The sequence below is a fragment of the Heterodontus francisci genome, chromosome 1 (genome assembly GCF_036365525.1).
Source record: "Heterodontus francisci isolate sHetFra1 chromosome 1, sHetFra1.hap1, whole genome shotgun sequence".
NCBI lineage: Eukaryota > Metazoa > Chordata > Chondrichthyes > Heterodontiformes > Heterodontidae > Heterodontus > Heterodontus francisci.
Genome location: NC_090371.1, coordinates 134,155,495 through 134,169,458, shown reverse-complemented (window position 1 = coordinate 134,169,458; position 13,964 = coordinate 134,155,495). Strand labels below are relative to the sequence as shown.

General features: G+C 40.0%; 1 protein-coding gene across 4 annotated transcripts in view; it reads right to left on the bottom strand.

Moving 5' to 3' along the window:
- Nucleotides 1-742: 742 nt before the first annotated feature.
- atp8a1 (ATPase phospholipid transporting 8A1) overlaps nucleotides 743-13,964 on the bottom strand; it is a 522,190-nt gene continuing 508,968 nt past the window's right edge. For all 4 annotated transcript variants that reach the window (XM_068036156.1, XM_068036147.1, XM_068036163.1 and 1 more), the window contains 2 exons: nucleotides 5,286-5,377; nucleotides 743-4,373 (listed from right to left, as the gene is read on the bottom strand). In XM_068036156.1, coding sequence (XP_067892257.1) covers nucleotides 4,276-4,373; nucleotides 5,286-5,377 — 190 coding nt within the window. In that variant the 3' untranslated portion in view covers nucleotides 743-4,275. The remainder of the gene's footprint in view (nucleotides 4,374-5,285; nucleotides 5,378-13,964) is intronic.

Genomic DNA, 13,964 nt, shown 5'->3' with positions numbered 1-13,964 from the left:
CCAATTTACCTACCAACCTGCAAGTCTTTTGGCTTGTGGGAGGAAACCGGAGCACCCGGAGAAAACCCACGCAGACACTGCGAATTCCACACAGGCAGCACCCAGAATTGAACCCGGGTCGCTGGAGCTGTGAGGCTGCGGTGCTAACCACTGCGCCATTGTGCCGCCTAAGGAGATACATAGTTGCTTGCCTCATTCATACGGCTCCCAGATGCACTGTAAAGGGCATCGCACTTTTCGATAGTTGGCTGATTGAACCTTCCAGTGCACAAGGTCATAGAAAGTTTATGGGCAAATGCAAGTGGAATGAGCAGCTGTCCGGCAGCCATTTGCTTGCCCACGACTGCAAAATCTGGCCCTTTAGGTTCTTTAGCACACAACAGATAAGGTGGCATTCGACAACAGATAGCAGTTGCTACTTATTAATTCAATGATTTTTCCAGCCTTGATCTCTGAATTTATTGATAGAAACATGCATATTCTCAGCTAAGCCTCCAATTCACTAACCAGTGCAAACATTTCAGAATTTTGAAAATCTCTATTTGATCCTCTTTTAACTATCCAGTGGAAAAAGTTCAAGCTTTTCTTTACTACTTTTCCAATGCTTGAATATCCTCATTATTGGGTGTCGGGAATTGCATGCAATACTCCAACTTAATATAATTTGTTTTTGTGATTCTTACCTGATAACTTTTTAAAATGGCTGCACACATGCTAAAATAAAACAGGAACACATGAATGGTCAAGGTTTGTAAATTTAGTTTTATTATGTGATCCTTATGACAATCAAAAGACAGAACATTTAAGGGTTGCAATTGCTACCATGCAATTCACAAAGGTCAATGGCAAGTAAAATAAAAAAATACAGTACTGAAGACTTACAACAAAATATAAAACAGTGCATTTCCTTACTGTAAGTTAAAACTAAACCTGAGAAATACAATGAAGATGAATTTGAAGGTCACCATTCATGCAGTGCAAAACCAAACTACAGAGAAATTTAATCAATGTTCTGGACGTCTGGCAGAAAAATCCTGACCCAATATACAGAATACGTTTCATCTTCACAACATTCAAGCCAAATTCCACTGTTAAATTTGACTGATTTTAACATACTATGCAAGACTGGCAACAATGGAAGGCGAACTTTGTTTACTTAATACTAATGTAGTAAACATGCATTAAAACTCACTTTGGTGTCACACTGAACAAACCAGTCAAGGCAAATTCTTTTTGAAACTTTACTTCTTATTTTTGAAGCAGTCACGCTCAATTTATTTAAAATATATCAAAATTTTCATGTTTTTATTGTGTAGTCTTAAGATTAAGTAGAACAAAGTACACATTCCATAGCCTATTTGAGTACAACCTTTTGCAGAACCAAATGGATACTAACATGTTACTGTGAATGCCAAACACTCAAAATAATTTAAAGCCGTTAATCAGTTTATACTGACAAAGATTTTTGTTCCAAAATCGAGGACACACTCAGTAACTGGACAGGAAACAAACAATTACCTTGTTCACTGAAATCTACTGCATGGTGTTTACCTTTCATTAATCTGAATCATTTGTCTCTAATCTTGCACTAGGCATATAGCAAGATCAGAAAATTAGTCATGCATGAACAATGTACATGTAACACTTGACCTCATGCAGTTAGACAAAAATACAGACAGGACAATTAAACACACTGCACAGTGAATCTCTCATAGTGGAGGAAGATGACAGTTATCATTTATTAAAAGACACCACAAAGTAATCACATACTTTGAAACTTGCATCTTTGTCAAAATCCTTGAATGAATGTCAAACACAGAACATGTGGCACAGAGAATGAGCATATGGACACAGCGAGCTGCGAATCAAGGGATGAAAGTAACTGGATTTTATTCTCAAAACATTTGTGCATTTTTAAGTTGTATTTTACTTTTGCTACTACTTTTGAATTTGTGTCATATTCTGCAACATTGGTTTGCTGCAAATTGTCAGGAATTGCAGTAGTAGCAAAGTTTACTATTAAGTTACTTTTAGAGGATGGCATCTTGCAAATTGTGCTGCATGTTGTAATCACATGTATGCACTTGTTCCACTGTTCGTGCCTTGTATCGCACTGTTGGCTGAAATCTAATTTCATAGCCAATATTAATAGTCAAATCTAGATGTTCTCTGGCAAATGATCAATGATAAAACTAACATTAAAATAACCTTACATTAGTTACAGAAACGGCACATAAACAAAGATTCACCAGTTTTGAATGGAATGCTGATGAATATTTTTTTAAGAATATGCATTATGTTTTGCAGCCTAGGTCATTTAAAACAAAATACACACATCAATGCATGTGAATAGATAATAAAGGATGTTCCTCTATGAAGTCAAAACTTGAGGAACTACATACAGATTACATCCAGGTTACTGCTGTCAGCTCTGCATAAAGTATTACAGCCAAAGAATTACACATTCAATACAGGTAAAGTAAATTTAATTCAACTTGTATCAGGAAGGAAATGATTGACTTTGTAAAAATGACAGCTGTTTAGGAATAATGTGAAAGCAATCTGTTTGCCATGATTCACCAGTACTGCTAAATGAATCCTGCAAAGATCAGCTTGTAGAAACAAACAAATCTTAGCTTTACATTCACCAGAAAAAAGATTGGAATTAAAAGTGCCATGAATTGGCATATCCACACATGGAATTAAATAGTCCAGATGAAGTTAATGTCAAATAGGACCCTATTAGAGATGGTAGCCAGTAACAAAAAAATGACAGCATCTTTTCTAAATCTTTATTTAAAAAAAAAATCACAGCAGGTTTTAGGCACATTTTAGAAAAATGTGCACGCAATGAGGGGAAAACCTTCAATATAATTGACTATTTCATTGGGCAAGAAGGAACTAGTAAAATAAGGATATCTTCAATCTTACAGGAGTTACTTGACCTATATAAAAGTATTACTTTATACCAGAATCACACTCCCTGCATTCATTGTCTCATTTGAGATGGAAAGCAGTGTAAAGCACTGCTATTTTGGAAATTTAAAAATACTGAAACAATGTTTGTGGAATATTAAATCTATTAAAAAGTCACTAGTTGAACAAGCATATACACTAGGACATGTAGCCAGTCACAGAAAAGACACAACACTGCTTCACTCTGAAAATTAATTGAATATTAGGCAAAGAGAAAAGCATATCCAAGGCTGTAGCTTGAGAAAGACAAACGTTCAGAAGCAAGTGCCAAGAAAGCAGGAATCATATCTTTTAACCATTCATTGCATGTGTAAATCGCACTTCAGAAAGAGTAAAGCAGGAAAATTACAAACAAGACTTGAAATTTGCTTCATTCCTTTGACAATACACTGGAGAATAGGGCTGATGTCAAATTCTGTCAACTGAAGTGATTACATAACTGTTGAATAAGGCTCACACATTTTGGCAAATAGAAGATTTGGCAACTGGAAGAGCACCACCAGCATCATGTTTAATACGGTATTAATAAAATATATTTTAGCATTTTGAACAGTTTTCTATTCACTTTGCATTTTTTCAGTGACTTGAACGTACAAATATATTCAAGGATTGTTATGCTAGATTTATATAGGTACACCTTCACAACATTGGTGTTTCACTTTGGGCTATTGGAGTAAATATTTCTTCCTGAATCATTCAAAATGAGGAACCCATGAGATAATAATAAAAGATTATACTCCAAAAGAATCTTTTGGAGCAATAGCAACAAAACACCAAAATTAAAAAAAATCAGCAACAAACCTATCAAAAAAACAGTTATATGAAGGTTTAATTTGTATACATTATAATCTATAATGAGCAAGAAAATTTAGGAAGTAGCACTCAACTGTAATACACATCTGCCATAAAGACATTAAATTAATGCTCATACTGATGAAAATACCACTCATGTTTATATATCTGACTTTTTAAAACAATCATGTCAAAAGACAGCCCATCAAGTATACAGTGACAAATTTCAAGTCCTCCCAATCCAGTTGTTCATGAGTATTGTACTATGTTGGTATTCTTAGTGAGTTTATACTAATGTAGATCTGCACAGTGATTGTGTCTATTTAATACACAACAAAAGTGATTTGCACTTTCCTCCTTCAGAAAACATACAACAACCAACCTATCCATGCCTTTGCAAGATGTTTACAACAACATTTTTCATACTTAGATATCCCAGCTTTTGAAGTCTGATGTCCCATTCTTATTTAAAGTACTTGTTTGCAATCCATGTTCCTGCATCGGTGTTTACCAGTCATCTTGTCTTTGTTTGGTGGTGTCATAGGCCCTGACCACTTCAGACTGGGACACAATGCCATTCTCATCTTGGGAGAAGGCATAACCGTCTATAAAAATATAAAGTGGCATATCATGTATAATAACTCATTAAATTATAACAATGTTTTATGATGCATCTTGTGTTTATTGTCATTATATCATCAATAATTATAAACACCCTCCCCCAGCAGGCAAAACAGAAGCAGATGGCATTTATTCAGGGAAGAAAGATTGAAGCTTAGAGAAATAAATTCTATTTTTTTTCCTGAAAATTAATAGACATGAAAATTGAATGGCAGGATGAATTCATAATTCATTTAAAAGTTTGCATGTTTTGATGTCCAAAGAGTTTCCTGTAATGCTTCAAATTTGCTGACATTTCTTTATATTAAGATCTAGTTAACACATGATGAAAAATAACATCTGAAAATGATCAGGAACAGCTGTCCTTAATCTAGCTTTCATAATCATGCTAAAATTTCATTCCTTTAAAAAAGTCAAATGCAAATTGCTAAACCGTGAGATAAAAGATTGTGAGGTACGAAAAGTTCAAAGCAGGGATCTCCTAAAACTGCAATAATTATGATGCTTACACCTTCCTCAATATGATGGGCTCATTTCTCAATGGCAGTGAATGATCCCCCTCACTTGTCAATACTTGTGATTAGTCTCACCAGTTTTCAGCCAAACTGCTGGCTATATACATTTGCACAAACAAAAAACAACAAATGTTGTTTCATCCACCTCAGCCATTGGCAGATTTCCCCTGCGCCTGCCCAGGTCAGAAATGACTGACATAGTGTTATATATCTGCTTGTAAGAGGGTACTTCTATGGTCAGTGACTGTGAAAGGGAGGGAAGAAAACAGGAGCATAACAGAACCACAAAGAGTTAACTTGAAGCACAAGGATTTAACTATAATTACTAAACCCTGGGACAATGATTTGCAAAATGGAAACATTTGGGAGAAAGACACTTACGTAATGAGCTCTGCTGGAATGAATCGGAGCGGTGCAGATTGAAAGTGTTCTTTCTAAAAACATTCTTTAAGAGTTGAGCTCGCTCACTTAAGCTTTTCAGGAAAGAGAAAATTAGAATTATTTGAAATGCTTTAGGAAAAAGTCAATATGAATTTTCCTGCTGGCTGTGACAATAGACTATTTCTAATGTTATTACATTCTGAACTTTATAAATGCTGATTTGCCAGTTCTTCACCAAACAAGACAAATTTACACCATTTTATCAATTAACAGCAGCTAGCTGATATAAATATCTATCTAAGCTCTAAAGCCATTCTAAACTGTCCCATTAAATGTCGATCAGCATTGTTCACCTGGTATCCTTCTTAAATGTTTTATTATCTGAAAATATACATATTATATGTGGAAAATCACTTGTACACTTATGCAAAGTACTGAGTTACATTACACCACCCTTGGGGTGCTGGCATTGAATATGCCAAGCTCTTATTTCAAAGTTTAGGTTAATGTTTCCATAAAATACAAATTAAACTTTTTTTAAGATCTTACCCATTTCATACTTGAGGACTACACAATGGACACCTCTTCCAACTAGCAGCGCTAAAAGAGTTCACTATTGTCCTTCGGGGAGGAAATCTGCAGTTTTTCCCCAGTATGGCCTACATGAGACGCCAGACCCTCAGCAATGTAGTTGACTCTTAACTGTCCTCTGAAATGGCCTAGCAAGCCACTCAGTTGTATCAAACTGCTACAGAAAAGTTGAATACAAAAAATGGATGGACCACCCAGCATCGACCTAGGCACCAGAAACGACAAAGGCACACCCTGCCCAGTTAACCCTGCAAAGTCCTCCTCATTAACATCTGGGGGCTTGTGCCGAAATTGGAAGAGCTGTCCCACAGACTAGTCAAACAACAGCCTGACATAGTCACATTCGCTGACTCATACCTTACAGCCAATGTCCCAGACTCCTCCACCCTTTGGTATATCCTGCCCCACTGGCAGGAGAGACCCACAAGAGATGGCGACTCAGTGGTATAAAGTTGGGAGTGTGTGGCCCTGGGAGTCTTCAACACTGACTCTGGGCCCCATGAAGTCTTATGACATCAGGTCAAACATGGGCAAGGAAGCCTCCTGATTACCACACCGCCTTCCCTCAGCTGATGAATCAATGCTCCTCCATGTTGAACACCACTGGGAAGAAGCACTGAGGGTAGGAAGGGCATCGAATGTACTCTGGGTGGGGGACTTCAATGTCCATCGCCAAGAGTGGTTCAGTAGCAACCATTACTGACTGAGCTGGCCGAGTCCTGAAGGATATATTTGCTAGTTTGGGTTTGCGGCAGGTGGCGAGAGATCCAAAAAGGAGGAAAAATCTACTTGAACTCATCCTCACTAATCTACCTGTCGCAGATGCATCTGTTCATGACAGCATTGGTAAGAGTGACCATGGTACAGTGCTCATGGAGAACAAGTTCTGCCTTCACACGGAGGACAGATTCCATTGTGTTGTGTGGCATTATCACCATGCTAAATGGGACAGATTCAGAATGTATCTAGCAGCTCAAATTTTTTTAATATTCGTTCATGGTTTGTATCACTGGCAATGCCCGCATTTGCTGCCCATCCCTAATTGTCCTTGAAGTGGCGATGGTGTGCTGCTGCAGTCCATGTGATGTAGGTACACCTACAGTGCTATAAGGAAGGGATTTCCAGGTTTTTGACCCAGTGGCAGTGAAGAAACGATGATATAGTTCTAAGTCAGGATGGTGTGTGGCTTGGAGGGGAACTCGCAGGTGATGGTGTTCCCATGCATCTGCTGCCATTGTCCTTCTAGATAGCAGAAGTTGTGGGCTTGGAAGGTGCTGTTAAAGGAGGGTTGGCGAGTAGCTGCAGTGCATTTATAGATGGTATACACTGCTGCCACTGTGCGACAGTGGTGGTGAGAGTGAATGTTTACGGTGGTGGATGTGGGGCAAATCAAGTGGGCTGCTTTGCCTTAGAAGGTGTCGAGCTTCTTGAGTGTTGCTGGAGCTGCACTCATCCAGCAAGTGGAGAGTATTCCATCACACCCCTGACTTGTGCCTCGTAGATGGTGAACAAGCTTTGGGGATTTAGCTACTCGCTGAGAGTTGAGTTCTTACTGCAGAATTCTCAGCCTCTGACCTGCCTTTGTACCAACAGTATTCATATGCGCTGGTCCAGTTAATTTTCTGGTCAATGGTAACACTCTGGATGTTGATGCTAGGGGATTCAGAGATGGTAATGCCATTGAATGTTAAGGGAGATTCTTGCTAGTGTTGGTCATTTCCTGGCACTTGTGTGGCGCAAATGTTACTTGCCACTTATTACCCGAAGCCTGAATGTTGTCCAGGTCTTTCTACATGCGGGCACAGACTGCTTCAGTATCTGAGGAGTCACGAATCGAACTGAACACCGTGCAATCATCGGTGAGCATCCCCACTTCTGACATCATCTTTGAGGGAAGGTCATTGATGAAGCAGATGCAGATGATTGGGCCTAAGATGCTACCCTGAGGTACGGCAGCTGGTGGAATTTAAATTCAATTCACAAATAAAAATCTGGAGTTGAAAGCTAGTCTCACTAATGGTGCCATGAAACTATCATTGATTGTTGTAAAAATCCCATCTGGTTCACTAATGTCCTTTAGGGAAGGAAATCGGCCGTCCTTACCTGGTCTGGCCTACATGTGACTCCAGACCCATGGCAATGTTGTTGACTTTTAACTGCCCTCTGAAATGGCCTAGCAAGCCACTCAGTTGTTCAAGGGCAATTAGGGATGGGCAACAAATGCTGGCCTTGCCAGTGACGCCCACATCCCATGCAAGAATAAAAAAAACTCCTGCAGTAATGTCCTGGGGCTGAGATGATTGGCCTCCAACAAACACAAACCATCTTTCTGTGTGCTAGATATGACACCAAGAAAAACTGGGCTTCCATGAGGTGCTGTGGGCCATCTGCAGAAGCAGAATTGTATTCAACCACAATCTGTAGTAACCTCATGGCCTGGCATCTCCCTCACTCGATCATTACCATCAAGCCAGGGAGCAGTACCAGGCATACCTAAAATTGAGGTGCCAACCTGATGAAGCTACAACACAGGATTAGACCAACGGATCAGATCAAACCTCTGCAGTCCTGCCACATCCAATTGTGATTGGTGGTAGACAATTAAACAACTGACTAGAGGAGGAGGCTACAAAAACATCTCTATCCTCAATGATGGAGGAGCTCAGCACATCAGTGCAAAAGTAATGTTGAAGCATTTGCACCCATCTTCAGCCAGATGTGCCGAGTGGATGATTCATCTCGGCTATTCGATTCACTCCACGCGATATCAAGAAAGGGCTGAACACACGGTTACTGCAAAGCTTATGGGCCCTACATGCTGGCTATAGTACTGAAAACTAGTGCTCCAGAACTAGCCGTGCCCTTAGCAGTACAGCTACAACACTGGCATCTACCTGACAATGTAAAAGATTGCACAGAAAGTAATTGCACAAAACTCCACAAAAAACAAGACAATTCCAATTCAGCCAATTACTGCATTAGTCTACTCTCAATCAGCAGCAGAGTGGCAAAGGTGTCATCGACAATGTTATCAAGCAGTGCTTACTCACCAATAACCTGCTCACTGATGCTCAGTTTGGGCTCCGAAAGGGCCAGTCAGCTCCTAACATCATTACAGCCTTGGGTTCAAACATGGATGTAAGAGCTGAATTCCAGAGGGGAGTCTGTCACATGTTGCTTTCTGCTTGAAATCAAGGCAGCATTTGACCGAGTGTGGCATCAAGGATGCCAAGCAAAATTGAAGTCAATGGGAATCAAAGGAAATACTCTCCATTGGTTGGAGTCACACCTATCACAAAGCAAGATGGTTGTGGTTGATGGAGGACAATTATCTCAGTCCTAGGACATCAATGCAGGAGTTCCTCAGGGCAGTGTCCTCTGCCCTACCATCTTCAGCTCCTTCATCAATGACCTTCCCTCCATCATAAGGTAGAAGTGATCAGTACATTGATGATTGTACAACGTTCAGCACCATGTGCAATTCAAGATACTAAAGCAGCTTGTGCCCGCATGTAGAAAGACCTGGACAACATTCAGGTTTGGGCTGACAAGTGGCAAGTAACATTTGTATCACACATGTGCCAACTCCAAAAAGAATCTAACCATCACCCCTTGACATGCAACAGGATTGCCACTGCTGAATCTCCTACTAACAACATCTTGGGGGTTATCATTGACCAGAAATTTAACTGGACCAGCCTTATAAATACTGTGACTTCAAGAGCAGGTCAGAAGCTGGGAGTTCTGCAGCAAGTAAATCATCTCCTGACTCCCCAAAGCCTATCCTGACTCCCCAAAGCCTGTTCACCATCTACACAAAGCATAAGTCAGGAGTGTGATGGAATATGCTCCACTTGCCTGGATGAGTACAGCTCCAACAACATGCAAGAAGCTCAACATCATGCAGGACAAAGCAGCCCACTTGATCGGCACCCCTTTCATCAACTTAAATATTCACTCACTCCACCACTGACACACACGGCAGCAGTGTGTGCCATCTATAATATGCACTGCAGCAACTCGCTAAGGCTCCTTCTAAACCCGTGACCTCTACCATCTGGAAGAACAAGGGCATCAGATGCATGGGAACACCACCACCTGCAAGTTCCCCTCCAAATCAAATTCCATCTGGACTTGGAAATATAATCGACGGGCCAAAATCCTGGAACTCCCTGACTAACAGCACTGTGGGTGTACCTACACCAGATGTACTGCAGAAGCTCAAGGCAGCAGCTCACCACCACCTTCTCAGGGCAATTAGATATGGGCAATAAATGCTGACACTAGCATCTCATGAACAAATTAAAAGTCATGATGGGAATTACAAGATGATACAGGTTGACAAAACCATCAGGAAAAGTAGTGGGAAGCCCAGCTTTAAAGAGTACTTTTTTACACAAGAGTCCATTTTTTTGAACACTGGAATGAGAGAAGGTCACTCGCAACCCAAAAGAGTACTTTTGAGCCAAGAATAACGCCAGATTTAAAATATCCTGTCTATTGGTGGTAGGCTGTTCTGCCAGAACATTTACTGCTGTCTATTATAAGTCATCAGTGAGGGAGATTGTTTCAGTCAAGTCCTTAGGGGAATTGAATTCAACCCCCATCCGTGGGAGTTAAAAGGCATTGCAAAATGTCATCTCGTTCTGGCATCTAGAGTTTGTTCACTGAAATGTCTTGCCAGGGTAGTTCATTAAAAAAAAATCCAATTATGATTTTATATAATTTAAATACACTTTTTTCAAATCAAGTTTTTTTTTTACTTATGTTGAAATATGTGTGATGGAATAGTATATGGAAAACACATTAAATTAATTATCAAGTTAGTTTCAATATAATAGGCTATCAGGATGGTAACTGTATTGCCCAATTCTAAGAGGATCAGATTTGCATTCACAATACTAGCAATGAAAACTGCAGATAATTAAATCATAGGTTCAGTGTGGTTCAAATAGACAGCAAATTTTTAAATTTTAAATTGGAGGCTGCACTTGCCTACATAGTAACATTACTTTTGAAGGCAGTCAATTAATTGGCTATGAAGTACGTCCTGAAGATGTGATAAGGAACTATATGAATGGAAGGTTTGTTTGTAAGCATTTACTTTAGGGGTACTGCAGTGGTACAAAAGAGAGCAGGGGAGGAGAAGATAGGGAAAATCTGAGGGGAGTGGTATGCTGGGCTGACCGATGTGCTCCCTGGCAATTAGTTTCAGGAGGTCAGCTGTGTGCTTGGTACACAGGAATCAGGCTAAGTGGACTTAAAAGATAAAATAGTACGGGAAAAGATGGGAAAATTGAATTACTTAAAAATGCTGATTTTATTAGTGCATGGTAAAAGCTGTTCCTGACAATTAAGATTCTTTGTTATAGTGACATTGGTGCTTGTTCCAACATTAAGGTGTGTGAGCTGAAAACATTAAAAGGTGGCCAGCACGGGAGGTCTAGGATCCCTGGAGGCGCCCACAATCTAAGCATTATGATATTTATTTTATTAGACAATTACTATTTTACTTTTTCAGTGGCCTAAACCTATCACAGTACTATTGTTTTAAGTAAAAGAAAATAAATTACATCAGTGGTTCAGAATTTGTTTGAACTAAACCTTTTTTGAGTTACTAATTTGGATTAAATACATCATCTCCATGTACCATAAACATCTTTTTAAATGCAGAATATTTAGATAACTAAATCTGCTTTTTATAATATTAATGGTATAAAAGCCATTTAGATGACATTTTAATCTCATGTCTAGCCTGGTTGCTGTGGTAGAAAGTAACCCCATGGGATTCTTTTTGATCCAGTGGCGAATAATGTATGTTATTTGATGAAATTGGGCATAATAATAAATTTTATGTTGACAAACAAGGTGCAGACCCTTCTGCATTCTACTTTAAATATGTTTATTTCGCATATAGAATGATATAGCGCAGGAGGCCATTTAGCCCATTGCACCCTTGCCGGCTCTTTTAAAGAACTGTCCAATTAGTCCTACTCTCCTTGCTCTTTTACCATTGCTGTTAGCTATTTTAAAATGTAAAATTTGATTGTCAAATGCCAAGTGCAGTGCAATCTTACTGACATGGTTTTGTGTTAAATAAAATATAACAGGTAATTCCCCAAATTTAAATTCCTTGAATATATGTGCAGGCTGTAGACCAACCTTGAAAGTAGTTTCCATATAGTTTTAAGCAAGACACCATTTTGTTTTCAGGTAAAACAGAATTTCTCCAGTCTGAAGTTAAAATGACCAAAGACCTGCTGAGGGAGATATTAAATCTGACCTCTGAACTTTTAGCATTTAGAGTCATTTCAATTCCAAGGAAAAATTTGCATTTTTTTTTCCAGAAGGTGTGGTGAGATTGAAGGGAATTGGATGATACTCGTTTAATTAAGCAGAGGATCTGAATGAGTTAACTACTCATTCTTTTATGTTAATTTTTTTCAGTAGATGTATTTCAATTTTCCAGGCTCTTTGCTCCTTGAACAATAATAGAACCAGTCTCCCCATCCATCATCACTCTCCTCTGCATGATTGAACTTGTTCTCAACTTGAACAACTATTCTCAACTCCACTCACTTGATCTTGATAAAATGTATTGCTATGGGAATCCACATGGTGCTGTTTATGCCTGTCTTTTTGTAGAATATGTGGAACGCTTTTTGTTCCGATGCTACTCATTGCTTCGGCTCTCTTCTCCTGGTTTATTTTTCCAGAAGAAGGCACATCCACCACCTCGTTCCTTGAGCTGGCCTTCTCCTGCCCACTGTGCCCCACTCAGGGCAGTGATATCAATGTTGTAGCAGTGGAGTTCCCGGGCTACGATAGCGGTGTGATGTTTAGGTCTGTCACTGCTGGGGTTGTCCATGAGAGTCCTGATATTACAGGTCCCGAAGTTCATTTTGAGGGGGTGGAAGATGCCTGTGCGTGGGCTCTTTTAAACATGGGATGGTCGTTGCACACCGACCACCACATGGTCCGAGCGAAGAAAAGTCTTTGTCCAATGGCAGGGATTGGAGACCAGGCTCCACTACACAGATAGGGACTAATACATACACACGGCCAGCATGTCCAGCTGGCGAGCCCGAATGCAGGCTGTGTGAACCTGCATCAGGGTGCTCTTGAAGGGGTAGCTGAAAGCCTGCTCCGAGGCTCCTGTGACAAGGGCTCCCCAGGACCCCTCATGGAACTGGCAGGAATAGGCTGAAGCAGAAAAACCAGTATAACCAGTGGCCAGTAAATGGCTCAGCAGGAGACTGAGGTTTTTCAATCACAGCAGTGGTGGGGGAAGGGCAGAAAACTGATCTAAGTTACTTTAAATATAACAGAGCAGCAATACAAAGACAAAGTTGGGTCTTACGTTATAACCAGTGTAGTCCAGAGCAAAAATGCTTCTTGATGTTGAAATAAGTCCAGAAATTTGAAGCTGTTTCAAAAAAAATCTAGATCTTTCCAGATCTTTTCCACAGCTCACAGAGATCAGAAAAACAAAAAAGACAGATTATAGACAGAAGCAGAGTCTTACATTTTTTCAATGTAGTCCCCAGCGTAGAAGCATGATCTTGATGTACAGTGAAGCCAGGAATTTGAAGCCAGATTTGAGAGAGAAACCACATCCAGGTCTTATCTTCGCCATAAAAAATGAATCAGCTGACCGCCTCAGCGAGCCTCCTTGTGCATTAAATGATCGTCTCATGACCCTCTGGCTCACCCTACCCAGAAATAGCACACCAGTCATCAGCGCGTACTCCCCAACCCCAGAAGCAACAGATGAGGCCAGAGGAATTCTACTCCAGCCTTGATCACTTGCTGTCCAGTGTTCCCAAGAAAGACAAGTTGATCCTCCTTGGAGACTTCAATGCCAGAGTTGGGAGGGACACAAACCTTTGGAATGGTGCGATTGGCAAGGAAGGTGTTGGAAGTGCCAACTCCAATGGAGTCTTTCTTCTGACGAAACATGGCCTGATCATAATGAACACCCTATTTCATCAGAGAGACAAATACAAGACCTCATGGCAACACCCTCGCTCCAGACATTGGCATTTGCTTGACAATATCATTGTCCGAGTGAAGGACTACAGGGATGTT